Source organism: Toxorhynchites rutilus, chromosome 2, assembly GCF_029784135.1.
Source record: "Toxorhynchites rutilus septentrionalis strain SRP chromosome 2, ASM2978413v1, whole genome shotgun sequence".
Lineage (NCBI taxonomy): Eukaryota > Metazoa > Arthropoda > Insecta > Diptera > Culicidae > Toxorhynchites > Toxorhynchites rutilus.
This window is the reverse complement of record NC_073745.1, coordinates 327,503,208-327,518,415: the sequence shown is the minus strand read 5'-3', so window position 1 is coordinate 327,518,415 and position 15,208 is coordinate 327,503,208. Positions and strand designations below refer to the sequence as shown.

General features: G+C 38.5%; 3 protein-coding genes across 3 annotated transcripts in view; 1 reads left to right on the top strand and 2 right to left on the bottom strand.

The window, feature by feature from the left end:
* LOC129769378 (cytochrome b5-like) overlaps nt 1-12,687 on the top strand; it is a 61,287-nt gene extending 48,600 nt beyond the window's left edge. Inside the window, exon 4 of the mRNA XM_055771616.1 lies at nt 12,169-12,687. Coding sequence (XP_055627591.1) covers nt 12,169-12,327 — 159 coding nt within the window. The 3' untranslated portion in view covers nt 12,328-12,687. The remainder of the gene's footprint in view (nt 1-12,168) is intronic.
* On the bottom strand, nt 1,272-3,913 carry LOC129769375 (leucine-rich repeat-containing G-protein coupled receptor 6-like). The gene is made up of 2 exons (XM_055771612.1): nt 3,802-3,913; nt 1,272-3,729 (listed from the first exon to the last, which is right to left on the bottom strand). Exons 1-2 carry the CDS (start codon nt 3,855-3,857, stop codon nt 1,638-1,640), a joined length of 2,148 nt encoding a protein of 715 aa, XP_055627587.1. The 5' UTR covers nt 3,858-3,913; the 3' UTR covers nt 1,272-1,637.
* On the bottom strand, nt 9,689-11,572 carry LOC129769377 (leucine-rich repeats and immunoglobulin-like domains protein sma-10). The gene is made up of 2 exons (XM_055771615.1): nt 11,480-11,572; nt 9,689-11,423 (listed from the first exon to the last, which is right to left on the bottom strand). Exons 1-2 carry the CDS (start codon nt 11,539-11,541, stop codon nt 10,277-10,279), a joined length of 1,209 nt encoding a protein of 402 aa, XP_055627590.1. The 5' UTR covers nt 11,542-11,572; the 3' UTR covers nt 9,689-10,276.
* Nucleotides 12,688-15,208: the final 2,521 nt, after the last annotated feature.

Sequence of the window (15,208 nt, the reverse complement as noted above, 5' to 3'; positions counted from 1 at the left end):
TCTCGCATTGTGATGGCATAGAATTGATTCTCCAGCTGCAGCAAATGCTCCACCAGTTCTTGTTCCTGAGTAGTGGTAAAAACTGGATCAATGGATCCGAGCTCCATCGTCGGTGATTTATTGCCTTTGATTTTTGGGTGGTTCTAAGAATTCCAAAACTGACTGAAGCTGTCCTGATAGACATGCGTCCATCATTATCCAACGTACATTGCATCCGCATTCGATATGCAAATCATTCAATATCACAACGTGTGGCGCTTTTACCCCGTCGAAAATGGTCCGTCTTCCCCCCAGAGCACCTTTTGCATTATTTTGCACTTCACACGCATTTTATATTATATTTTACATACCTTTTCACGCAGTCAGAACCGGAACAATCTACTTAAGGATTTGGATACTGGCAACTAACGGAATATACAGTTTTTGATGGAGAAATCCTTATTTTGGTTACATCGAAAATTAGATCGCTTGCAGCCGCAATGGACGAAAACTTTGTTTTGTTTACAATTTTGATATTTCGTGCACTCAAGTGTTGCAAGGCGTTTCGGAATGAAAAAAATATGCTATTAATGCTTCTTGCGTAGCATATTTGCTAAAATACAGAGGATTTCTTAGAAAAACTAGAAGTGGTCCGTCTTACCCCGCCGGGCGGTCTCACCCCGTCTTCTCCTAGTATATTTTCTGATCGTGTGTTAAGCAAAAAAATTCTGCATAAATTTTCTGTCTAATAACACAACCTATGTCGCAATAACGATATTTCAAGTAATATGCGTTTGAAAACTCTTAATGAATCGTTACATTTTTCGTAGTGTGACCCCCCTATATAGAAATTAATGACATAGTCCTATGTCAAAAAGAAAGAGATGTCTGCTCCCATACATACAAAAAATTTACAGCTTTTGAAACAGCCGAAGATGAAATATTTTCTGCCAATGCGGGTTTGGGTATAGAATCTGTCACCGTTGAATGTAAACGGTGCCTTGTGTGTCTATCGAGGTTTCGCCACATCGTGTTGTGGGGGTAAATCTTGCTCTAGGTAAGGAGTGGGAGGGGGTCTTAAATCCTTATTTTAGCGTTACAGTTCAATGAAATGGAAATGGAATGATTCCAAACGAAGAATATCATGGGCTGATCCAAATTAACAATCAATATCGTTTCTTTATTTGGGAGAGTTCGTGGAGTTCTCTCGAACTTTAAGAAAGTGTTAACGAATTTTCGATTCAGTCAATTATAGAATATACCAATTTCAAACCAAAGGCATGGACAATTTATTCTTCTGTATGCCGGCTTCCATCCCAGAAGCTGTTCATTAAACTTTGAATTGTTTTTTTCGGTCTATCGTTTGTTCTTAATTTCTAAAAAAAGTGTCATGGTTTTTAATTCTAAAATGTGCGAAATGGCGAAATCCATTTCTTTCCTGAATAAAGAGAAATATTTTTGCAGCGTCAAATGGCATCAACTTCATCAACTCATTTGAATTAAATATTTGACTTTTTCTTTTAAGAAATGCGTAGAAGTTTTACTTTTTTGTGTCCATTTCGGAATAACCCTTAACGGAGCTGAGCGTTAGTTTTTCTGCTAGTCCTGTGCGAGATATCAGATTGCGAAGTTAGATACTCCATAATTGGTCCACAGCTTCATAGCCATGCGAAGAGGAGAACGACATTTGTTACCAACAAAATCATACGGACCGTTGTTTCACCGCTATTGGCTGACATACTCATGAGCTCTTGGCTTCCAACGGTGGGAAAGACGGATAATCGATGGCTTATCACTTCACTCGGAAGCCCTTGACTGCCCGCTCCAGATGTGGGGACTAATCTAGAGATGAACCATTCGCCAGCCTTACAGTGTAACTTTCTGCTGCTGAAAAGCTCGCTTAGTTCCGCATTATTTCCTTTATTGTCTGCATTGTCCACCTCATACCGGTCCAGCCCGTAAAGACACAACACCGCCAGTTGCTGAAGATGGTTCACGGCATCGACCGGGAAGACTCGCAGCTGTGTTCGCGCCAGATACAGTATTCGCAGTTGTTGGTTATTTCTAAAAGCTTCCGAATCGATCGTGGCAATAGGATTTTCCGAGAGGTAAATTTCCATTAGGTTCGGCATCATGCTGAAACTGTAACGGGTTATCTGCGTGATGGCACAACTCACCCCATGAAAGACCGAGACCGATGGCTGATCAATGAAATACAGGCTCAAGTTGAACGAAAGGTACGAGTTGTGACTGACGTTGACTGTTTTAAATGACTCCTGGTTGTGTAGAATCAGTGCGCTCATCTCTTGCAGTTGATTATGATCCAACCTAAGAATCTCCAGTTTTGGATTCCTTTCGAATATGTCCACTGAATATAATCTCTTCAAGGGGTTCTCCTGAAGTAACAGTGACTTCAACTCAGGAAGCTCCGTAAATGTATCACTATAAAGGGCAGTTATTCCACAATGTTTACAAGAATACACTTCCAGTGATTCGCTGTGGAGGAAGGGATGATTCTGGTAAAACAAGAATTTTGGATTTCCGTCCATTTCCAATGATTTTAGCAGGGCACAATTTGCATATACCATCGGCTCAATTAGAACTACGTTTCGGTAGGATATGTTAACGTTCTCGCTACACTCGAGAAGATCGCTCGAATACAAAGAGATCCCTTGCTCTAAGAAATCGGGTGTAAACCGCTCGAAGTGGTATCGATGATCAGGTCCAGCTGCACAGTCGTTCCGAAGTTTCATTGACTTATAGAGAAGCTTGAAATCCGTAAATGTGCGATTCGGTTGGAAGTAGTTATTATCCAAACAAAGAGTTTCCAGGGACTTTGTTGTTCGTAAGACTTCCTCGGGGAAGTCCACGAGCAGATTGTTATCCAATAGTAGTTTCTTCAGTTCTTTATTGTGAAAGAGTGACAGTGGGTTTACCGTTGCAATTTTGTTATTACGCAAATCAAGACTTTTCAAGCTGGGTAAATATTGAACGGATTCTATGGTGAGCTTTGTTAAATTACAACCAACACATGACAATATTTCTAACCTTTCATTGGCAAAATCTAGAAACTGCAACGGATTGTGGTTAAGATTCATATTGGTCAATCGATGATGTTCTATGAAGTTATCTTTCGGCACTATTTCAATGAAGTTATTTGCCAAATCTAGCTTCTCGAGTCGAATCGCTAGTTTAAACCAACGCCCATCGAGTCTGCTCAGTCCGCATTCTCTACATAACACCCAGCTAAGACTGCGAAAATCACCAGCCAAATCATTCAAATTCAAACGTCGATTTCCGCTAATATCGAGCGTCATCAAATGGTGTACTTTCTCCAGCTTGTGCCACTTGTTGAACTGCTCAATTTGGTTGTTCGCCAGATTCAGGTAACCCAAGTTGCAGTAACTGAAGGCGTCCGTATGAACCGTCGTTATTTCGTTCGAGCGCAAATTCAGCACCATCAGCTGACGAAGTTTCGCAAAGGTTCGCTCGTGTATCGTGGTGATACCGCAAGACTCGCAATGGTAAAACATTAGCCGCGCGTGATGCAAAAAAGGACGCCCATCCGGAGGGAAATCAAACTGCCTATTGAAGCTCATGTCGAGCGTTGTGATCCAGCCGAACGGAGCCAAACAGTCTGCATCGATGGTGGTGATGTTGCAATCCCTTATCTCAACCGGATTTGTGGATGTGGGTATGCATTTGCCTGAGACGTTGACTTGTGATTCATCCGGGGTAGAATAGGCATTTCTGTATAAGGAAAAATTAGAATAGAGTCAGGTTTTTGATACCAGTAGAAACTAGTATTGAATTTATTCTCACCGAATCCCACGAAGGGCAACTATCAAAATCAGCCAGTGCGCTGTTGCTAAATCCATTTTACGACTTATACCACCGCTGGGAATGGCTGATAACTAAGTTTAAACGTTAGGTAGCGTTCAATATAAGGGGGAACATTACGCTATCATAAGTAAACCACTAGTTTTTATTTGCAAAAAGTGGTGAAGCGCTCTCGGGGGATGACGAAGAATCATCGATATGCGTTGATTATCAGTGATGGACTTGTATCCGGAAGGATTTTAAATGAAACCATGGTTGAGTGGTAATGTTTGCCTTTGATATGATACGTTCGACTAGTCTGAAAGGCGTTATCCCTTCAAATCCTGTCCAAACTTTATACATTCATTTAAAAAAGTACCGGAAATGGATATTTCGAAAAGCCCGCTTCAATGGAAAATACATCTTGCGTTTCTTGGCGAAAAACTCAACAAATATTTGAACACTTCATCTGATAAGGTTCTTTTAATTTAATTCAGTTTCATTAGTCTCCTAAGAAAAAAAATTGATTCTCGGTCAGTTAGACCGAGACTGTGAGATGGTTAATTAAAGAAAAAGCATAGATCATACTAAAGGGTGTGTCACATCAAATTGCATCGCGGAAAAAACGCTGTAGAAATTCGCCCAGTAGACCGATCCTTTTGAAAATTTTAGACAGTAAAATAAAAACTATTAAACAACTTTTGGCATTTTCTTTTTATTCATACTTCGAGCCCAAGCCCGTATGCTCTCACCTTCTTCTTTACCCCGTCCATAAGGTTCTGTACAACGTCAGGTTGTAGTTTTTTTTGAACAGAAATCCATTTTCTCTTGAAGTCCACCTCCGATTTGACAACTTTTGGTTCTTCCGGAGGGCCTGCTTCATAATCGCCCAATATTTCTCTATTGGGCGAAGCTCCGGCGCGTTGGGCGGGTTCATTTCCTTTGGCACGAAGGTGACCCCGTTGGCTTCGTACCACTCCAACACGTCCTTTGAATAGTGGCACGAAGCGAGATCCGGCCAGAAGATGGTCGGGCCCTCGTGCTGCTTCAATAGTGGTAGTAACCGCTTCTGTAGGCACTCCTTAAGGTAAACCTGCCCGTTTACCGTGCCGGTCATCACGAAGGGGGCGCTCCGCTTTCCGCAAGAGCAGATCGCTTGCCACACCATGTACTTTTTGGCAAACTTGGATAGTTTCTGCTTGCGAATCTCCTCCGGAACGCTGAATTTGTCCTCTGCGGAGAAGAACAACAGGCCCGGCAGCTGACGAAAGTCCGCTTTGACGTAGGTTTCGTCGTCCATCACCAGGCAATGCGGCTTCGTCAGCATTTCGGTGTACAGCTTCCGGGCTCGCGTCTTCCCCACCATGTTGAGCCTTCTGAACCTTGTATGTACGCAGGCCCTCCCGCTGCTTGGTCCGCTGGACGAATGAACATGACAAATTCAGCTTATTGGCGACATCCCGGACCGAACTTCTCGGATCACGTCTAAACTGCTTAACTACGCGCTTGTGATCTTTTTCACTAATGGAGCATCCATTTTTGCCGTTCTTCACCTTGCGGTTGATGGTTAGGTTCTCAAAGTATCGGTTTAGTACTCTGCTGACCGTGGATTGAACGATTCCCAGCATCTTACCGATGTCCCGATGTGACAACTCCGGATTCTCGAAATGAGTGCGCAGGATTAATTCACGACGCTCTTTTTCGTTCGACGATATTTTTCCAAATTTACGAAAAATTGACAGTGAAGCATGGCCAACGTGATCTATACACTCTTATCTGATTATAAGCGAAAGCTGAAGATATAATTCCTAAAAAATAAATTTCTACAGCGATTTTTCCGTGATGCAATTTGATGTGACACACCCTTTAATAAATATTCAATGAAAAGTATTTCAAATATAAAAATAATTATCGGTTACCAAATAATTGAAAAGTATTACTTTATTTTCTGTAAAGTAAAATCTGTCATTTATGAACATACAAAACAATTATTTTTCATAAAAATACACCCGAGATGATCATTATATTCCCTAATTACCTAGACGTAAAGGGTCATCCATTAGCGACTTGACAATTTCGTGTCTTCGTGTGAACGAGTCCGTAAAACGTTTTAATGTTCTGTCAATGTCAAAACGTTAGTCAAAATCAACATTTTCATCATGGTGAAGTACAGGAACGAGCAATGCTTAATATTTGTGAAAAATTACTACCAGAGTAGATGGTTGCAACTTTAAGTGCGTTTACTTCAATTTTCAGCCGTGAAAATCGTCCCAGCCGTGGCTGTGCATAGTTTAGTGACCCAATTTGAGTCTACATTTTCGTTATTGGATGTTCCAATGCCCACGAGAAGCCACCCCGCAAGAAGCAACGAAAATATTGCAAGCCGCAAGTAATAAATCTATCCGAAATGACCAAAATCGGTCAATTGTACGGCGTTCTCAGAAATTGGGCACCTCTCAAACCTCATTATGGCGTATTTTGTGAAAAGATCTTGGGCTCTTGAGTCTCAAGAACTAAAGCCACTTGATCATATGAAGTGCCGAGACTTCTCCGATTGAGCTCTGGCGAATCTTAAAGCAAATTATGATTTTTATCACAAAATCATCTTCAGCGATGAGGTTCATTTCTGGCTTAATGACCAACAATGGTCAGCAAGCAAAATATGCGTTATTGGCCAGATGCAAACCTTTTTGTGTTTCAAGAAACATCATAGCTTTCGCAGAAAAATACTATTTGGTGTGGTTTTAATGCCGGAGAAGTGATTGGGTCGTATTTTTTCGTCAATGAGAACGACCGTCATGTTACCGTCAATGGAGAACGCTCCCGCGACATGTTGGGAAACTATTTTTAAGCAGAATTGAAAGATCTTAACTTCAAAGATGTACATTCCGGTCGAAATGTGTGGCCGAGTAGTGGAAAATTGGGTTCAACGGATCATTCGATGTAAACGGGTCCGTGATGGTCATATGATCGAAATCAAATTTCATTCTTAAAATGTAAGAATTGAACTACGATCAAAATAAATTTGAACTCACTATATCAAAGAACCTGTGTTTTATTAAAAAAAATGTTGACAAATTCTTAATGAAACTATCCCGTCTTCAGAAAACATACGCTGCGCTGCACTTGAGTTTAATTTTCATCGGCGCGCGTTCATCACAAACACGTGTTCTCTCTTGGTACGAAGTGTACTAAATTCATAAAAATGAGAACGCCGAATGAACACAGCGCATAATTCAGATACTAAACATCGCTTCTCACTTGTGTGATCCGCACCTCATTTTATACACACACATCAAATTCTAGCGCCCGTTTTGTCTTCGCTCGTTCAAATCAAAGTATAAAAACAGCAGCGCGCCTCCATACCAACCGTATACGCTTGCGTGAAGAAAAATAACTCAACAGTATTACAAGCAAACCAGATTCGATCGCGGTAAGACAGGTATAGAAATACGTCGCAAATCGCTGTGCCTATACCAAACTCGGTGCAAAAACGGTGCTGAAAATAAAACATTTGATCCGTGTTTCGGAGCGTGATCATATCTATGTGTAAAAAAGGAGAGAGAGCTCAACTAAGTACAAAAAAACTTGTTACACACCATCACCACGTTGCATTTTGAAGACTGAAACTATCTATCGGAAATATTTCCCCTACCATGTAAATTGAATCGAACGATAGATTCGATCCCTATAACTATCACACCGAACAGATTTTCGTATTTGGTAAATCGATAGAATCTCACCGAATCGAGTTCACTCTCGAATGTCGGCGAATTGTATATTTGAAACGTTTCCCAAAACAAAACATCAGGAATGCAACAAGCAAACCAAACACTTCGAAAAATTATACCGACTGTACTGTTCAACTTGAATTACATGATAGGGTCCAATATCTAATTTTAGAAATTTCTGATTTCTTATTCACTAGTTTCTCTTTTCATGACTATATTTCTTGAATGAAATCTACACAATTAATTCACATTACTTATCATAGTTTTAACATTAAAGTAACAATACTTCAAACTCGCATTCGCAGTCCTCAAAGTCGAAGTTTTCTCAGATAATTTTGTTTATATTAATTACAAGGTTTCGAAAATCAATAAAAACAAAATTTTGTTTGTTTCCGCATTTTCAATTGAACATTCAACAAATGATATGCCTGGAGAAAATATTGTTTAAATTGGTCCTAGTTACAATTTTTTGCTCTATTACAAATTATAGTGGTAATATTAAATAACTTAAAACCTGAACGAAAATATTAAAACGGATACTTGAATGAAATAATATCTACTGTGCAACTGTCAACTATTATGTTTTATTGAGGTTAGAATAAACACCTAATAAAATGATCATGGCAAGGAGTGGACGGTTATCTAATCCATTGTGTTTGGAGGTGACACTACCCTAGACTAGCTGGCGGGCGCCTAGGTATACCTACGCGGGTGATCGGTAGACCACGGACTACCGTTTGGCCATCCCTGCTCTAAGATATGAAACGGGTGAATCAGAATTTCCCATCCGTTATTTTCCAAATAGTTAGAAGCAATGAATAGATGGAATATTTTTGACTCTAGTCTGCTAACTTTTTGTTTTAAACACTCAAATAACCACTTTTAAATCGTAGAAACCATTCTCTACAATATCTATCCGATGGTGCAAAGTCATTATAAACTTCCACAAGCATTCAATGCGCTTCAGCTGTACTTTTCTTCCAATGGAAACAAACATTCCGAAAATTGTTCTTATTTGCGAAGTAACTTGACCTTTTCAACGCAGTAAATATTGAACTTGTGGTGCAAAACTCAAAAGCCTGTGAAGAATGTTTGATTGACAGACACTTCACGATTCAGCAAAAATGGTCACCCAAATGAAGAATTAAAAAAGACGGGCTTATTATTTTGTGATAAGACACAAAACTACATATTTTCATGAAAGTCGGAGAACCACTACAGGTCGGACTCGATTATATACAGACTCGATTGTATGTGATTCGGTTATATAAAATTTTGGACTCGATTGTAAATAGTTTGGAAAAACATTTTTTTTTTATATTTCGAATATGACGTATTTCAAGAAGAAATGTAACCTTTCAACGTTAAGGTGAAATTTAAGTGGCTATGTACCCCACTGTACATGTACAGTGGGGTAAAAATAATTTATTTTTGAAAGAATTTGCTTGAATGTTTACCGGGAGTTGATTGTATCGAAATTGCAGCCAAATTAAGAAAGATAGAAGTTGGGTGTAAGAGAACAAATTGTAGAGCAAATAGCTTCAATTTTATTGATAGAGACAATATATATAGTTTCATACAATTTTTTTTTTAGGATAAAATTAATAATAACAAATTGAAAATCATTAACTTTTAACTTCATCACTTCCAAAATGTTATTAAAACCCACTAATTTAGATGTTCCACTACTATATCCTGTACTAAATTTTCTCATCTTTTAAATGAAAACAACAAAATCGTCTTCGGCAGCGTACATTTCAATGCAGAGCCAGTTTAAGGTAACAGAATCCGAAATAGGAAAAAAGTTCTATAACTCTGTCATTGTTGAAACTCGACCATATGCGTAAAATATTTTTTTCATCAAATATGATCGTCTATCACCTCCTGAGAGAATATGGATAAATTTATTTTTGTCATGTGAGAAAGGTGTTTTCTGACTTTAAGGGGATGAATCAAAATCAAATTCCCCTTTTTTCCAAAAACCAAATACATGCAAAAAAACAGTAAAAAATATTTTTTGTTTTGACTCGATTATATACAGGATTCGATTATAGACAGTGAAAAGAAATCGAAGACTGTATATAATCGAGTCCGCGCTGTATTGGTTTAGGATAGAACGACTGTATAAATAGTTTAGATATATGGCTTTGTGTACGTACGTGTGTTCTTCTTAACCCGTACGTACAAATATCACATCTTTGTTACGCTAAAACCCCATTTATATCTGCTCTCGTGCGCGATCCAACAATCCAACAGACTTTTTGATGCTAAGTTGGACGATTGTTTGGTGGTGCAACTTATGCAGCCGTGATAATACAAACAAGGAAGGGTGATGGCGGGAGGGAAATATTTGCGCTAGTGTATGAAAGAAGGATCTCTGATGAAGCAAATTTTCAGCCATTCGATGCTGTGAACATCGCTTGTTTTGTTACTCATCCCCCCTTTTTCTGCATCACTGAAAAAATGTATAATTCCGTTGCAGGCTTACAATTAGTTGCGTGGTAGAATTGAAGAAATCATACATTGTTAAGCCATTGAAACACCCTTTGGAGTACTTTGAACAATATAAACAATATAAACCCCCATTATCGAAAGGTGATATCGATTAACAACAACACTCACCTCTACCGTCGACCAGCGCTTATCTTGCTTTATTTAATATCATGTCAAGTCGCTTATCACATGTCTTCGTTCGTGAAAGTATGATTACTAAAGCTAAACAGTCATCGGAACCCATTAAAAATAACTCATTGAATCGGTTTGTAGATGGGACTGGGGTTTAGAACACCTTCTGCGTAAAAATTGACTCCCGGATCTGAGTCATATTTCTCCATTTTCCACAGAACGCATAGTAAAAATATCAACACACCGCTGCATGCCAAATAAATGATCGTTAAATAGCTCGTTATGTACCAATCGGAAATTCCGATGACGATCTCGGTTTCTGTGGTGGTTTTCGTTACCGCAGAATTTTGCTGTGAATGCACTAACTTCGGTTCATTTGGAGGGATTTCCTCCAACAACGTTGGATCTCTGTTGAAAACATACGTTTCAGTTACACGTATTGGGGTTTCATCGATACATTGAACTCCACTCATGCGCATTAAATAGGCACGATCAGGTCTGGAGCAATCGAATTTGATACAGTTACCTCCCAAACTCAATATCGGTATTTTGGTCAGTTTCAAACTTAAGCTTTCGATATTATTATCCTGCAACATCAATGTATTGAGATATTCATTGGAAATAAGTGCAGTATTTTGAACTTCCCTAATGTTATTTTGTCGGAGATAGAGCTCCTCAAGCCGGGGTAGTCCGGCGAACGTACGCTCGTAAATGACCTCGAAACCACATTCATTGCAGCTCAGCACTTTCAAATAATCATTCGTTAGAAATGGTTGATCTTGGTGGGGCGCAAGCAATGAATTGGAATCTAAATCGACACGGTGTAAACTCTGAAGCCCTAGGAATATTCCTCCGGGAACACGGGTCAATTTATTTCCACGGAGATCTACCTCCTGGAGAGCACGGTTCGCCCGAAAGGCTTCGTCTTCGATCATCTCGATCATGTTTTCGCTTAGATAGATTTGCCTGAGATTTGACATGCCCTTGAGTGTATCTTTGTAGATTTTGATGATACCGCATTCTACGCAATCCAAACGCATCAGACTTTGCGAGCTAAGAAATTGAGACCCATCCGATGGGAACTGTAACTCTGGATTGGCGTTGAAATTCAGCATCTCCAGTGCTTCGTATGTTTGAAACGCGCCCGAATCCACTTTGGTGATGTTATTATTGCACAAGGCGATAGCAATGGTAGAGGACGTAACACTTTCCAGAACATTTGCATTCTTGCGAACCTCTGTGATGTTTCGTTGGCACAAATCGAGCGATCTGAAGGGAAGATCCGTGTGATTTAGTTGGCAAATTGTTTTTCCGTCGATATCCACATTTGGTTACCCAGTCCACCAGAGAGTACGCAGAGCAAAAGTGTCACAAACACAAGAAACATGTTCGTCGTTAGGTAGAGAACTGACAACTGGTGCAATTAGCGCGTACCGCAGGTAAACCAAACAATTTGGTGGCTGAGATAGCTTATCAATGAAGTTTGAGCTAGACGGTGATTTCGGGCAGCCTTATCAGCGGATGTTTATCGAGTTTAAAAAGAAAGTGTTGCTATCGAATTTTAGTAGGGTAGGGAATACAGTTGTGATATTTTTCAAAGCTGTCCACTAGGGTGACTATGGATGTATGGAAACATCTTCATCATCGAATTCCAAAAACCGACCATGTAAATTTTGTTTATTGGTCCAAAAAATGACCTGTGCAAAATTTCAGCTCAATCGTACAAGATTTAGGGGTGCCTCAAAGCACTCAAAGTTTGGATTTTTTGGTCACTCAGGCTAAGTCCCAGAAGGTCGATTTCCGGCCAAAAATGTTTTTTCGAGATGACACCAGATCTCGACGTTTCACGCATTTCTAAGAGAAAATTCGGTACATTTTACACTTTTTATTTTATAAATGCGGAAATGCAAGCCAGGCCGCTGAAATTGTGATTGATGCTTATGATGCCGATATAGCAACAATAAAATACGTGCAATTTAATTTATTAATTTAAAAAAATAAATTTTTTTTTCAGTGCAATACACTAAATTATGATCTCTACTGTCAACAAATGGACCGTTTGAAGCTAGCGATTGACCAGAAACGTTCAGGATTGGCCAACAGAAGAGGTGTTGTGTTCCATCAGGACAACGCAAGGCCACACAATTCCGAGAGCTTGATTGGGGTGTTTTAATGCACCCACCATATTGTACGGACCTTGCACCAAACGATTATAACCTTTTTCTCGCATTGGAAAATCTACAGAGGGATAGGAAACTGGGATCAAGAGAAAATTGTAAAAATCTATTGCTATGGTTTTTCGTTAATAAGGAGCAAGACCTGATAGAGATATTATGAAGCTACCATTAGAATGGCAACTGAAATTCCTTTTTTCGGTTTTTTAGACCTTAGATACATTTTTTTTTAATTTATGAAAAAAAAATAGAGAAATACTATTTTACATTGAATCGGAAATCCTTTATATGTTATATATGTTGTAGCTACCCGGAAGATTATTTTGAGTTGAACCTATCTTTCACCAGGGGTAAGGAAGGAAGGAACAAAAATGAAAATCTGTTAAATACTCATTTAAAAATAATAATTAATAATTAAAAATAATAAAAATTATCTATGCAAATGAAATATATCTTTATTTCGCCCTTAAAGTACATAATTCTCAATTAAGATTATTGACTTATTGAATCGCTCAAGCGATATGCGATTTCTGAAGTGCAAATAATACAATTTATTTTAGAAAACATATCGAAAAAAAATATTTGTCACCTAATATTTGTCACCCAACTCTTAGACAAAAACTTCGAAAACATTTGTTTTTTTTTGTGGTTTTCAAGGTCTCCAATTAGAAGATCCCATAGATTCAGAAGTTTTTTTACATAAAATATCATATTTCAAGAAGTCTTCTTATATAGTTTTTTTAAAATATTTTTTAACAGTCAAATTCGCAGATCAACTCAGATATCACCCCAAGGGTGAAATCAAAAACACTTACTACAGTTTTTGAGAAGTAAATAAATCGTACATTTCAGCAATATCAGAGAGTTTATTTTTTTGACGGAATTGGTGATTCGATAATATAAAGTTGGTTTTATTAAACGTTACATTAGATACAGATTTTAGAATTATGATTGAATTTCATTATTTTTTTGAAATTATAGCTTCTCAGAAAAAATCAATAAGTGTTCACTTCTGCATAAAAGCTTTATGAAAGTTATTTTTCCACATCCTTACCCCTGAAGCACCCATTTGGAAAAGCATACACTCTGTTCAACTTCTATAAGACCACCCTGATTCTATTTCGTTGCAACACAAACAGTTAGAATTTCAACAAGATACATTTTTCAAGATACATTTAACGTCAATTCCTCTCAAGAATGTTGTTTGTTTGTTTATTGTGCTGTCTAGTTTCTATAAGACCACTTCAAAATTCATAAGTATTATTAATGAAAAGTTCAAAACATTCGGCTGATTTACATGTCAATAATTGCCATTTCGCCTTATAACCTTGAAAATTCGTGTTGGAATACTATTTACCAAATTCTGCTGAACGGATTTCTCGATAATTTTCCATGTTTCCGAAATTGCGACCTTGAGCTCTTCAGTCGTGGTGTACCGTTTTCCCTCAGTGTAGATTCTGCGAACAAGGATCCCGCTAAGATTTTCAAAAGGATTCAAGTCGGGAGAGCGAGCCGGCCAGTCCAAAAAAAAATATGTTTTTGATTCTTAAACCATTGCTTAGATTACTTGCTGGTATGAATAGTAGCATTGTTCTGCATGAATGTTTCTGTGACGATATCCACACAAAAACGGTAGGAGAGAAGATTCCAGAACATGTATGAAATCCTTGAATGATGTGAAAGCTATCTTGTGTTATCTGGTTGTGCAGAATCCCGCCCAAACCATGCACAAGCCTCTGCCAAAATTCCTGGTTGAAAAATACTGTTCCTTCTTCCGTAAATCACGTCAGTACCCGTTGAAACCATCAGGACCATCCAAATTGAACTTTTTTTCGTCAGTGAAGATAACCTATACTTTGAAGAACTTTTGCAAAATGTATTCTTTAGGAAACGTTCTTTGTCACAACACACCATGTCCCACTATCTATTCATGTGAGCTTTGGCAAAACTCAGACGTCTTCCGATGTGAGATGGTGTAAGATTAGGAGTTTTAACCTTTTAAACTGTTTTTATGTGAGATTTTTTCACCAAAATTTGACGAATTGCCACCCGAGTAGTTGAGTAGTTGAAATATTGCTTTATTTGCACATGCGATTTTGAGGTATTCGAACCTATTCTAGCTATTTCCCGCTTATCCCGGTCAGAGAGCTTCGATTTACGTGGAGCTTTCTCCGTCTTACCGTATCCTTGAGGATTCGCCAAATTATTGAGCAATACTTGATGGGATCGTCAAAACCGACGAGAAATTTCTCTGATACGAGGGTCACTATTTATATTTCGGGAATAGGAACAAAAACAAATAGTTAAGCTGCGAATATATTTTTATTGTTTTTCAAAGTACTCGCCACGATGATCGATACACTTTTGCATGCGCTTAAACCAATTTTCAAAGCATTTATTCCAATCGACACGAGCCTTTTTTTTTAGCGATTGTCAAATTATGTGGGATCCAACGTAAACATAATTTTCGCACAACTAAGTATTCATGTAAAATCGCATATATGCTGGTGGAACAAATGCTTAGGGATGCCTCAATCTCACAATAGGTTACATGACGATCTTGCTTAATCATTTCGTGCACAGCATCGATGTTTTCTGGCACTACAGTCGATTTTGGACGACCTTCACGAAACTCGTCGGACAGCGAACTACGACCACGATTGAATTCACTATCCAGCGATACACAGTGGTTTTTGATAGAGCTTCATCGCCAAAAGTCAAATTAAATTGATTGACGCACTCTTGTTGTGATAATCCACGTCGAAAGTCGTAAAAAATCATCGCACGAAAATGTTCACGATTCAGTTCCATTTTTTTCCGAGACCAAACTTTCAACTAAATATAAAATAAACAAATAGCGTCCGTATGACAAAATGTTCT